At 48.4% G+C, this 14,163-nt stretch overlaps 1 protein-coding gene across 7 annotated transcripts in view; it reads right to left on the reverse strand.

Annotated features, from left to right (window-relative positions):
* The window catches only part of pde4a (phosphodiesterase 4A, cAMP-specific), a 282,023-nt gene that overhangs the window by 32,742 nt on the left and 235,118 nt on the right, over positions 1-14,163 (reverse strand). For all 7 annotated transcript variants that reach the window (XM_052042270.1, XM_052042267.1, XM_052042268.1 and 4 more), the window contains 2 exons: positions 12,403-12,446; positions 9,804-9,916 (listed from right to left, as the gene is read on the reverse strand). In XM_052042270.1, the coding sequence (XP_051898230.1) occupies positions 9,804-9,916; positions 12,403-12,446 (157 nt within the window). The remainder of the gene's footprint in view (positions 1-9,803; positions 9,917-12,402; positions 12,447-14,163) is intronic.

Consider the following 14,163-nt stretch of genomic DNA (forward strand, 5'->3'; position numbering starts at 1 on the left):
GTTAATCTCAGCATCACTGAATACCCAGCACCTAACCCAACTTCATGAACACACTTAAAGTATCAGTGGACACCACTGGCTGGACACAGCCTGGACCTGGTGACTTAATTCCTTCATGTGGTGACACACTTAGATGCAGTCAGCCCCCTTGCCTCCCTGGAGGGATACGAGTAAATGAGTGTGTAAACAGACCAAAGTGCAGCTCTTCCAAAATCACTCCATTTAGCCCTTTCATTCTTTTACTGAAGGCCACACTAGCTTAGATTCCAGTGTCTCCCCTCAGGATTCAAATCCAGTACATATCGAGAGACAGATGATAGCTTCTGCCTCTCAATAATTTGAGGTTAGACAATCGTGGATCAATTCTCAACGAATGCAAAACAAATCGAAAGTCACCATCAACTGGCAGTTAATCAGTGAGGGAGGCTGAGTGGAATACCCGGAGATTGGAGTGAGAGATACTGTTGGTTTCGTGTACCTGGCAGGGGTGTGGGCATTACTGGCATTTATTGCCTTCCTTCCCCTTGACAAGGTGTAGGAAGCCACCTCTGAACCACTGCTTTCCCCTGGTGAAGGTGCACCCACAGTGTTGTTGGGTATGATGAAGGAGCAGCCACTTATTTCCAAGTCAGGGTGGGGAGTGACTTGGAGGGGAACCTGCAGGTGATGGTGTCCCCGTGTGACTGCTGTCCTTGTCTTTGGTGGCAGAGTGTGTGAGTGTGGAAGTGCTGTTGGACTTGCAGTGCATGTTGTAGGCGATATACTGTGGCCACTGGATGATAGTGGTGGAGTGAGTGAATGTGTAGATGATGGATGATGTGCCAGTCACGTGGAATGCTTTGTCCTGGATGGTGCCGAGCTTCTTGGAAGTTGCTGCAGCTTCACCCATCCAGGCAAATGGACAGCACTCCATCATACTCCTCTCTTGTCCATTGTTTATAGTGGGAAGCACTTGCGGTGTCAGGAGGCGAGTTAATCGCCACAGATACTCAGTCTATGACCTGCTACTGCAGCCATTGTATAAATGGGGCTGATCCAGTTAAGATTCAGGATGTTGCTGGAGATGAAAATGCCATTAAATGTCAAGGGTTGGTGGTTAGGCTCTTGCTGGAGATTGTAATTGACTGGTTCTTATTTTGTGCAAGTGTTATTTGCCATTTATTAGTTCATGCCTGAATATTGTTTAGGTCTTGTAGCACGCAGGTGTGGACTGCATCATTTGCTGAAGAGTTGTGAATGGAGTTGAACATTCTGCAATCATCAGCGAACATCGCCACTTCTGACCTGATGATGGAACAACAGAGGATGGCTGTGCCTAGGACTCTGCTCTGAGGGATTCCTGCAGTGATGTCCTGGGCTTGGGATAACTGACTTCAACAACCACACCATCTTCCAACCACTGGAGCCCTTTCTCTTGATGTCCACTGACTTCAGTTTTACCAGGGCTCCTACTTATAGAACATAGAACAGTACAGCATAATACAGGCCCTTTGGCCCACAATGTTGTGCTGACTTTTAAACCTCGCCTAAGACTATCTAACCCCTTCCTCCCACATATCACTCTATTTTAAATTCCTCCATATGCCTATCTAGTAATCTCTTGAATTTGACCCATGTACCTGCCTCCACCACCGCCCCAGGCAGCGCATTCCATGCCCCAACCACTCTCTGGGTAAAAAACCTTCCTCTGATATCTCCCTTGAACTTCCCACCCATTACTTTAAAGCCACACTTGCTCAAATGCTGCCTTGATGTTGAGGGCAGCCACTCGTACTTCACCTCTGGAATTCAGTTCGCTTTTCACTGTGTGTTTCAATGTACATGTGACTAATAAATAAATACCTTAAATACCTTAAAATACCTTGGTCCTTGTTTAGACCAAGAATATTATGAGGTCTGGAGCAGAGTGGCCTTGACAGAACCCAGAACGAGTGTTGTGGGTTATTTCTGTCACCTGGCAAACACCGTTGATGATGCCTTGGCAGAATATGGTCACTGACCTTCTCTGCAATCACTGACCTTACTCCAGTAAAAATTGGTGGGGCTTCTTGGAGACTGGATTTCTTGCGAGTTTTATGGGGAGAATTATCTTTCCTAGGCATGCCTGAGAAGGAAAGGGATGGGTAGGGAGAGCACCCCTGCATAGTCATACTTTAACTTAAAGGGATACTACACTGAAGCGAGGATGTATTGCAAGCAGACCCTACACAGTAGAGGGAAGTAGTGCTTTTAATCCTCTCGATACACAGGACACACAAAGCTTGGAAGATATGAGTAAATATTCTGCACGTCTCTAAAACCCATGGAGTGAACTGGGCGAGGGTGCCAGGAGACAATCAAAGGACTGAGTAAATGGCAGAAACACCTACTAGTCACAGTACTGAATTCGGAATCTGGGGGGGGGTTATGGGTTCAAGCACACTCTGAGATGGAAGTGAATTAACTAACTGGCAGCCAGGAAATGAACTTGCTGCTGACAGACTGTTGATTCATTAGTGCCCTTCAGTACAGGGAACTGTGTCCCCTTCCTCAACCCCACCGATCCAGCCAGGGCTGACACGTCTCCAGATTACAGAATGGTTACAGTAGCCATTTGGCCCAGGTATTCCATACTGGCTCAATGTGAGAATAATCTTGCTAGTTCCACTTGCCTGTCCTACCCTATCCCATAGGCCTGAAAGTTCTTGCCTTTCAGATATTTATCCAACTCCCTTTCAAACACTACAATTGAATCTGCCTCCTCTACTATCCCTGGCAGTGCATTCCGGGCTTAACTGAGCGACGTGCAAAAAAAAACTTTGCTTGTCACTTCTTGATCTTTTATTATCTCCATTCTTTGAACCCTAGTTCTTCACCTCTCCTCCCATGGGATTCTGTCCATAGGCTTCATGCTTTAAATATTTCCATCAGATCCACTTGCAACCTGTGTTCAAAGGAGAACAACCCCAGTTTCTCCAGTCTGTCCACAGAACTAGAGTCCCTCATTCCTGGAATCATTTTGGTAAATCCCTTCTGCACCGTCTCTGAAGCCTTCACATCTTTTTAAAGAGTGGCACCCAGAACTGGATACAACATTTGTGGCCAAAACCCACATGTTATTAAGGTTAATCAGGATGTCCTTGCTCTTGTACTCTATCATCACGGAAACCAGCCTTCTGGCCACAGACTCTATCTACACTTCTCGCTGCCTCGGTAAAGCAGCCGGTATAATCAATGACCCCACCCGCCTGGGTCATTCTCTCTTCTCCCTTCTCCCATCGGGCAACAGATGCAAAAGCCTGAAAGCACATACCACCAGGCTCAAGGACAGCTTCTGTCCCACTGTTATAAGACTACTGAACTGTTCCCTAGTATTTTAAGAAGGACTCTTGACCTCACATTCTACCTGCACCTTATTGCCTGCCAGCACTGCACTTACTCTGTAACTGTAACACTTTATTCTGCACTCTGTTATTGTTTTACCTTGTACTATCTCAATTCACCGTTGTAATGAATTGATCTATGAACGGTATGCAAGACAAGTTTTTCGCTGCACCTTGGTACATATGACAATAATTAACCAATTTACTTCTCTGAACAGGGTACATACACTCTCATAATCTGCCTTGCCAGTTTCAACTATGCATACAAGCCCCCAGATCTTTCTGTTCTTGTATCCTTTTAGAACCGTGTCTTCTGTTTTATATTGTCTCTTCTCATTCATCCTATCAAAATGCATCACTTTGTCCTGTCCATCTCTCCCCTGTACCTTCTCTGCAATGTAAAACTAACCTGCTTTTCTCTCTTTCCCTGTTCTAATGAATGGTCTTTGACCTGAAACATTAACTTTGTTCTTCTCTCCACAGATGCTGCCTGACTTGCTTCATGTCAGAGAGCGATACAGCACAGAAACAGTCCTTTGGCCCACTGTGTCTGCACAGACCATCAAGGACCCATTTACACCAATCCTAAACTAAACCCATTTTATTTCTCCTACATTTCCATCAACATCCCCAGATTCTACCACTCAGCTACAGACTAGGGGTAATTTACAGCAGCCAATCTGCATGTTTTTGGGAGGTGGGAGGAAACCAGAGCACCCAGTCACAGGGAGAACATGCAAACTCCACATCCACAGCACTCGAGGTTAGGATTGAACCTGGGTCGCTGGAACTGCAAGGCAGCAACTCTACCAGCTGTGTCACTGAGCCCAGCCACTCAAGTCTTCCAGCACCTTCTGTTTTTATTTCAGATTTCTAGCATCTGCAGTTTTTTTTATCTAGGATGCATCCCATCTCGGCCAGCCATTTTATCCACCGTGTGCAGTCAGCCCTTCTAGTGCCTTTTTTTAAAATTAATTTTTAACCCATGTAGAGTCTCAAATACATCTCCCTTTGCTGAGATTCCAGCAGCAGCTTCCTCTTCGATGCAGACTGGTATAATTCAGCCATGCCCTCTGCCTCCATGAGTAAATCTCCTTTTCAGTTTCTAATCAGCCCCACCTCTCCTCCAGTGCCTTGCCCTCTTCCTCTTCACAAGCCCATGCAACATTTTTGGATTCCTTTTAAGTTTGCTGGCAGTCTTTTCTTGTGGTCTCCCTTTGCCTCTCATTACAGGAACTTCAGAAGGGAAGTATAAAATGAAATCAGACTGGTTCTCACTCACGCTAACAACCTGGCATTTGTTATCTGCTTCTTTTATTCTGCTCTATTTTTGGTCATCTATGCAGTTCCTTTTTATTGCTCTTTATTCCCCTTCACTTCTCTCTCATGGGAATGTACCTAGACTATTGCGGAAACATCTTCAATCTCACAATATATGGTTGATTCTTAAATCCCTATGGAGTAGCCCAACAAGTGCCACAGAGTTCAGGAAGAGGTCCTGGCCACTCTTTGACTAACACCTCTCTCTCTCTCTCTCTCACCAGCAGAACTAGATCAGTTAGGCATTCATCTCCCTGTTCTCTGAAGGATCCTCTGGGATTTAAGGAAATGTCCCAGTTACTTATCCAAATCAATTAATGCGCAGAACCTATTGTATTCTGTGTGAAGGTGGTCCTGAAAGATTCAAATGACAGTTGAACATAAATATGGCTTCACTTTCTAAAACAGCATTATCTTTAGCTAGACCAACTCCCAGCAACAGTCTCCAGTTATGCAGGAGTTCTGAAGAAGGTATCAACCTGAAGCTTTAACTGTTTCAATCCCCACAGATGCTACTTGACCTGCTGAGTGTTTGCAGTACTTTCTGTTTCTATTCAGTTTATTCAGGGCCCTTTAACATAGTAAAATATCCTTGTGTTATCAAAGCAAATACATACATCAAGTCACATAAGGAAATATTAGCACTGGTAACCAAAGGTGAAGCTTAAGGATGGCCATAAAGGGGGGAAGAGAGATTTAATTTTTACACATTCATTTTTTGGGATCTGGACATCAGTAGTAAGGCCAGCAATGATCCATAATCGCCCCTTGAGGAGGTGGTTGTGGTAACTAATGACTAGCTTGCCAGGCAATTCAGAGCGCACTTTAGGACTCAGCCACATGGGGTGGGTCTGGCGTCACTAATGGACAAGATCAGGTAAACATGACAGATATCCATCTTCAAAAGGCATTAGTGAACCAGGTTTTTGTGATCATTATTACTGAGACTACTTATAGCTGCTTTTCCAAATTCCAGATTATCAACTGAATTTCCACAGCTGCCAGGATGGGATTTGAACTCCGGTCTCTGGATCGTGAGATACTGCGGAGAGTAGTGGACACACCCCGGTCCATCATGGGCACAGCCTTCCCCACTGTTGAAAGTGTCTAATCAGTCATCAAGGAACCCCGCCATCCGGGCCATGCCCTCATCTCACTGCTACCATCGGACAGGAGGTACAGAAGCCTGAAGTCCCACACCACCAGGTTCAGGAACCGCTACTTTCCTACAACCATCAGGTTCTTGAACCGACCTGCACAACCCTAACCCTACCTCAGCAATGGAACACTATGGACCACCTCTTGTACTACCATGGACTTGTTTCTAATTGTGTTTTTGCACTAATATCTTCTTTTGCATTGTCTTTTTCTTCACTGTCTTGCATAATTTATGCACAATTTATGTATAATTTATATTCTGTGCATTGTCTGAATCTATGATGCTGTGGCAAACAAATTTTTCATTGTACCTGTACCTCACTGTACTTGTGCACATGACAATAAACTCAACTTGACGGGCCTCTGGGTTCCTGGGCAGCAGCTTAACTGCTGCACGACCACTGACTTGGAGGTAACACTCCTGCTTTAAGACTCCTCTGAGGTGTAGCTGGGAGCTTGAAGTGCAGTGTTTGTTTTGAGGTAAGCCAATGAAACTATTTGCTGTAGTAGCTAGCCAGCACAGTCCTGGCTGGTCTCGTGAATTGCGCCCTCCATAAACAAGTGCTCACCAAAATTCATCCCACGTAGAAATTGACTTTTGTAGTGCTAAATGGGGGCCGGCACACTGGTGGGCAGGCACAGTACTGTATCGGTTAGTGTAATGCTACAACAGTGCCAGCGACCCAGGTTCAATTCCGCCCACTGTCTGTAAGGAGTTTGTATGTTCTCTCCGTGTCTGCGTGGGTTTCCTCTGGGTGCTCCGGTTTCCTCCCACATTCTAAAGACGTACAGGTTAGGAAGTTGTGGGCGTGCTATGTTGGTGCTGGAAGCGCGGCGACACTTGCAGGCTGCCCCCAGAACACTCTACGCAAACGATGCATTTCACTGTGTGTTTTGATGTACATGTGACTAATAAAGATATCTTATTTTGTCTTAAATGAGCACTCCATTTTGGATCATGCCAAATTGGCAGTCTCTAAAGCGGGCATCCCTGCTTCAAGGAATCACTTTGTGGTTTTTCTCCCGTTTCTAAGTATGACTTGTGTGTAGACAGATGGAAACTGGTGTCTCACTGGCACACTGAGAAGCAGGTCAGCTACATGGAATTCCATGGAGCTGAGGGAAGGCTGAGGGTGGGGGTAGGGGGGTGGTGGGAAAGCAGACAAATCAGCTGGGGAAAGGGAAATTGAAGGGTGAAGTTGGGGCAGGGGCAGGCTTAAACAGCACAGTAATGGGACCATGGGACCTCTCACACTATGGAGCAGTGCAGCTGGCTCCTGCCAGAGTATCTTGGGGGCCACAACAGTATCCAATGCAGAGCGGCTACAATCTCAGTCAGTGTGACAAGGGGCAGCAGGTGTAAATCAACAGCAGGAGTCACTGCACAATGAGCCGGTGGACTTTAAATCACAGGATTCCTGACTTCCTGTCCTTGTTCAACAATGAGCAAAATACAAAGATGGCAAGTCATGACCTGTCAATCCGATTTCTATCAGTAGATCAGAAACATGTGTCTCAGACAGTGGTGAAACAGAAGAGGGAACTGACATCAGCACGAGGGTGACCTGAGTGAGGAAATGGCTGGTCCAATTTCCTGAACAGTGAATCCTCCATTGCAAATGGGTGCAAATTCTTCCAAATGTGGACAAAATGATTTCATGCACAATTTATGCATTAAAAAAACACACCAATAGTTTTTATTAATCCTATTTCTAGCCTCCTGTGTCTGATGATGCACAGATCACCCAGACTCCCATTGATCTACACTGATTCACAGGGTGGCAATGCCATGACTTTGAAATTCCTTTCCTGGTTTTCAAATCTCTCCGTGGTTTTGCTACCTCACCAGATCCCTGTATCAATGATCACCTCCAGTCCTGTAACCAGCCGAGATCTCCGCAGTCTTCCAATGCCAGCCTGTTAATTACGTCTGCATGTAACTGTTCCATTAGCTGATGAGATTCTGGAATTCCCTCCCAGACTCAAACATTGTGCTTCAAGATCCCAGAAATTCCTCACAGGAGCCAATACTTGTGAGTGTAACCTCTAGGTCAGTGCTGTGTCTGAAATCCCTTAGAAGTTGAAGCAGGTTATGCATGCACTCAACAAGACCTTCACAACATTCAGGCAGGGGCTGAGAAGTGGCCAGTAACAGTCGTACCACCCAAGTACCAAGCAATGACTATTACCAACAAGATAGCATCTAACTGTCTGTCCTCGACATCCTGGGGTCAACACTGACAGAAACTCCACTAGTCGAGGCACATAAACACTGGTTACAAGAGCAGGTCAGAGCTGGTTATCCTTGGCAATGACTCATTTCCTGACTGCCAGTGTCTCTCCACCATCCAGAAACCAGGTCAGTGATACTGTCGCTTGCCTGGATGAGAGTGGCTCCAACAGTGCTCAAGAAATTCAATGCCATTCAAAGCAACTTGATTGACTGACACTCCATCAACCACCTCAAGTATTCTCTCCCTCCACCAGCAGTGCAGAGTGGTAAGCTGATAGTGTGTGCCATCTACAAAGTGCACTGCAGTTACTCACCCAGGCTAGTCCAACAGCACCTACTAAACCCACTGCCTCTACCACCAGGCAGGACAAGGGCAGTGGACGCAGGCAAACATCACCACCCCAAGCCACAAACCATCCTGTCTTGATATTTATCATCATTCTTTCTGTATCGCTGGGCCAAATGTTTGGAATGTACTGTCCATAACAGTTTACGTTGCTGAATGGACAGCTTTAGCTCGGTCCTAAAGCAAGCCATGACTGACCTGTTCTCAGCTCACTCTGCAAAAATAGAAATGCGACACGTACACTGTCCCAAGAGACTTGATACACCTCAGTGGAAGCACAGCATGTGACAATGGACCGAATGCAATACTAGCCCTCACTGTAACATACCACAACAGATCATCGCTGGGTGAAGGTGGACGGTATCTGTTCCCAGTCAGGAGGAGTAGCTCATGTGGACCAGGCAGCCTCACAATGGCTGAAGCTGTCCCAGCTCTGTCTTTGGAAACCCCACTCCACACCCTGGACCTCTGGCACCTTAACATTTGTCCCAGCTACTAGGCCCAGACCCTGATCCGCTACCCTGGACACCTGCCCCCGGACCCTTCACACCTCCCCTCTGACCCCTGACCCCTTAGTCTGACCCCTGACCTCTCACTCTGATTCCTGACCTCTCACTCTGATTCCTGACCTCCCACTCCAACCCCTGACCTCTCACTCCGACCCCTGACCCCTCACTCTGATCCCTGACCTCCCACTCTGACCCCTGACTCCCCACTCAGACCCCTGACCTCCCCTAAATCCAGCATCCCAACTCCAGCCACCCACCGCTGGCCCCCACCCCTACTTTAACTCTTGACCTCAGGTGCCCCACTACAGTTCCTTCCCTGTGAGCCCTGCCCACCCTGGCCCCTCCCCAGGCACTGCCACTTATCCCATCCAGGAGGATGTGGCAGCTACCGCCAGCCCAGCCAATCCCACTTGCTCTCCTCACCCCAACAACCTCCCACCCCAAACCCCACCATCCACAGCTCCTAACCCCCTCACACTACCCCATACTCCATCCCCATCTACACCACACTGTCCAATCTAACACATCATGTCCCCAATCTCACCCTGTCCCACCATAACCACCCCCGTCCCACTCCACACCCCACTGCTCCACCATTCCCGATATTTGACCAGACACCCCATATTCAGCCCATTCCAAATTCACCTACCCCCACAACCCACCCCCTTCAGTCTGAAGCCCCCACACATCCTGCCTGCTCACCATCTCCAGTCCCTACCTCTCCCACCTGCAACCCCAGCCCCAGCCGTTCACCAACCCCACTCCCTGTCCTGCTCCACCTCCCCCCAACCCCCCACCCCAGCTCTGGCCCTTCTCTGTACTCCTGCCCCACATCCCACCCGCCACACCCCTCCCCACCCCCAAGGTTCTCTTACCTTGTTGGAGGCCATTTCACTGACAGACCGGTAGGTCTGGATGGTTTCCAGCTGGTCCAGGCACCAGTCCAGCTCCTCCAGCGTCTCCTTCGCCAGCTGCTGGTACGTTTCATCTGGAGGCAAAGAAGGTGGCTAAAGTGAAGCAGCCCCGACTGAGTGTGGTACACAGCTCCTCGCACACCGCCCCTTCACCGCACCGCCGCTTCACTGCCCCTTCACCGCACCGCCCCTTCACCGCACCTTCACCACACTGCCCCTTCACTGCCCCTTCACTGCACTGCCCCTTCACTGCCCCTTCACCGCACTGCCCCTTCACCGCACCGCCCCTTCACCACACTGCCCCTTCACCACACAGCCCCTTCACCGCCCCGCCCCTTCACTGCACTGCCCCTTCACTGCCACTTCACCACACTGCCCCTTCACCGCCCCTTCACCACACCGCCCCTTCACCGCACCGCCCCTTCACCGCACTGCCCCTTCACCGCCCCTTCACTGCACTGCCCCTTCACTGCCCCTTCACCGCACCGCCCCTTCACCGCCCCGCCCCTTCACTGCACTGCCCCTTCACCACACTGCCCCTTCACCACACCGCCCCTTCACCACACCGCCCCTTCACCGCCCCTTCACCACACCGCCCCTTCACCGCACCGCCCCTTCACCGCACTGCCCCTTCACCGCACCTTCACCGCACTGCCCCTTCACCACCCCTTCACTGCACCGCCCCTTCACCGCACCGCCCCTTCACCGCCCCTTCACCACACTGCCTTTCACATCCTACCATGCGTAGAACCCCTCGCACACACAGCCCTTCATATCTCACATACCTTCCCGTGCACACACTGTCCCTCACTAACACACCCACATAAATATACAAATCAGGAGCACAAACTGGCCACTCTGCCCCTCTAATCTGTTCCATCATTCAATAAGGTCGCAACTGATCCAACTACAACTTCGTCTCTACAGGTTGGAGGAACAACACCTCACATTCTGCCTTGGTAGTCTCCAACCTGATGGCCTCAACAATCAATTTCACTAACTTCAGTAACCCCCCCCCCCCCCACTTTGTCTTCCGTCATTCTCGTGGCCCCCTTCACTCCTTCTCTTTCGTCCTCCCCTTCCCTCATGACCTGTCCATCTATTCCCCACCTCCTGCCCTTTATTCCATGATCCACTGCCCTCTCCTACTGGATTCCTTCTTCTTCAGCCCTTTGTCTCTTCTACTTATCACCTCTCAGCTTGTTACATCTCCCCCCGCCCCACCCACCCACCTTCCCCCTCTCACCTGGACTTACCTATCCCCTGCCTGTGTGTGCTCCTCCCTCTCCCCCGACCTTCCTATGCTCGCTTCTGCCCTCTTCCTTTCCAGTCCTGATGAAGGGTCTCGACCCAAAACGTCGACTGTTTATTTCTCTCCATAGATGCTGCTCGACCTCCAGCATTTTGTGTGTGTTGCTCCAGATTCCAGCATTTGCAGAATCTCTTGTGTTTCCCCTACCCCTCTTTGCTTATCAATGATTTATCTACCTCGGCCTTACAAATATTCAAAGGTTCTTCTTCCATCACCCTTTGAGGAGGAGAACTCCAAAGACTTATGACCATCTCAGAGGAAAAATATGCCTCACAGTCATGAGGGTGACTCCTCTCATTTTTAAGCAGCAAACTGTAGTTCTAAACTCTGCCACAAGATAAAATATTCTCTGCACATCCACCTCGCAAGGCCACTCAGGATCTTAAAGGTTTCAAACGAGTTGCCTGTCCCTCTTCTAAACTCCAATGGATACAAGCCTGGCCTGTATCATTGTTTGTACACAGCCTGAGTATGTGTTCTCTCTCACACTGGCTGCTCTGTTTAGGAAGAGAAGTTGTTCATTGGCCTCCAAGTGTGTAATCGACAAGGGGAATGGGAGTTGTTGCATCTGAGGCACCCTGTTGGCCTCTGTGTGACATTCTTAGTTTGACGGGGTTCTACACCACACAAAGCCAGCGTCTGGACTATTGGAGGGGAAGGGGCAATGGGGGAGGCTAAGTGGGTTGGTCAGCAAAGTAGGAGATGGGAAATGGGGTGGAAGGGGATCGGAAAAGGGTTTGCGAAGGGGGTGGTTAAGAAAGGGAGTGGGAAGGAATGAGGGATGGGAAGAGGAGGAAGAAATAATGAGGTGATGGTAAGAGGAAATGAGTAGGGAGAAGCAGGAGGGAGAAGATGGAGGTGGAGGCAGAAACCCTCATCACATCATGCGGTGACATATGTGGCTCTGCACCCACAAAGTGCATGTGACCTTATACAGCCAGCCTGAACACCATGGGCTAATTGACATCCTTTTGTGGCATAAGTTTCTATGGGTGAGTCTATGAGAGAGTAGTCAAGAGGTCAATGGAGGGAATTCCAATAGCTAGTGCCCAGGTAGCTGCAAGTATGGCCCAGGTGCAGTGATTAAAATTGGGGAGGAGCAAGAGACAGGAATTGAGGAGCGTGGGGGATCTCAGAGAATTACTGTCCCAACCTTCTGTTCCACAGACCACAAAACAGTCACTCCCATTTAACAGCTGCTACAGGAACACGGGGGTATTAATTACTCTACAGAAGGAGATTCATTACCTGATAGGGTGCAGAGTGCAGGCTGAGGTGCCATTGGAGACCTCCTGTGAAGGAAAGCAGAACGACAGGTTAGTGTCATTGGAGGCACGGAAAGCCTTGATACACGCAGACATCATGCAGTCAAGATACAGGCAGGATACATGCAGGCAGAATATTGCATATATTGTATACAGGCTGCACACAGTTCATGATGCACACAGATGGCAAGGTGACGTGAAACACGCAGACAGCACACAGATGTGATACACACAGAGAAATAAAAGATGCATTTAGCAGGGAGATGGACTAAATGTTGACAGACGCAGACAGGGTAATGTTCAGTGAGAAGGCAAACAGGTTACGTGATCCTGTCTGCCGGCATAATATACTTGGCACGATATGTGCAGACAGAATATACCAGACATTATCCATGAAGTCGTGATACTCAGGGACATGATGTGTGTGCACCAACAAATTACACAGAAACAATGTGCACAGCCATGATGCACGTCAACATGATAGGCACAGATATGAGGCTTGGGCACAAAACCATGAAAATTATAGCCATGAGAAACACAGGCAGGATTCACGCAGACATCATATGCATGGACACAAAATGTACAGGCTGGATTCATACATTATCTGTGACAACGTGCATTTTTACAATATGTGTGGGGATGGAACACACAGGCAGGGTCCATGCAGTCATGTTCCATGCGGATGTGCAAGCACAATGTGTGTAATCACGGTAATTACAACATGTGCACTCACAAGATGCACAGAAGGGATCCTGGAGGTCAGCAAACACACAGACAAAACACACACAGTTGCACAGTCACAGACATGATACATGCAGACATGGAATGTATTGACAAGACAGATACAGACAGGATACCCCGTCAAGATGTGCATTGACACATTATACATTGTTAAATTACACAACCATGCAAAAATTGAGTGCACATGATAAATGCAGACTCAACAGAAGGATGTAATACATGCAGACATGGCATGCAGCCACTGTACACAATGATGATTTATGCAGGCACAGGCATGATATGCAGTTGTAACGCACACAGGCATCATACATGTCATGGTAGAAGTAGACATAAAAGCGTGATTTGTGCAGACATGATTGCAGAACATTAAACAGACATAATGTGTAGCAACACTCATGATGACAGTGTGCAGATGCACAGGCACACACTGGCACAGAACATGTACAGACAGAACTCACAGAGGACACACAGACAGGGAGGAATACAAAGAGTGTGGCTCAAGACAAAGAAAAGGACACACCATACAAGGACAAACTTAGAATAAATCATGATCTGTGGTGATTCCACTGCCTTGTGTGATGTTGGGATTACTTTATTATTAGTGGATTCTTTTCATTGTGATTGTGAGAATTCCACACAGTGAGCTCACTCAGACGTTGCAGCTTCACAGCCTGAAAGCAACCAGAACCCCCTCCAACTACTGCCCACCCTCCCGAGCCATGGCCCTGAAGCAATTCCCACAGCAGCCCATCACTGCCCTCTGGAGACAATGGGTTGCATTGCAGCACAGCCCAAGGGAGCCGACCCAGAGGCAAGACCATGCCCCTGCCTTCGGTATGGTGTAAGGACTGTTCCCCATTGTGCAGGATACGTACATATACACACACACATTCACATAGATACACACACACACACACACACACACACACACACACACAGAAATTCTCTCTCTTTCTCACACGCGCGCGCACACACACACACAGACATTCAGATATACACACAG

Source organism: Pristis pectinata, chromosome 31 (genome assembly GCF_009764475.1).
Source record: "Pristis pectinata isolate sPriPec2 chromosome 31, sPriPec2.1.pri, whole genome shotgun sequence".
Taxonomy (NCBI): Eukaryota; Metazoa; Chordata; class Chondrichthyes; order Rhinopristiformes; family Pristidae; genus Pristis; species Pristis pectinata.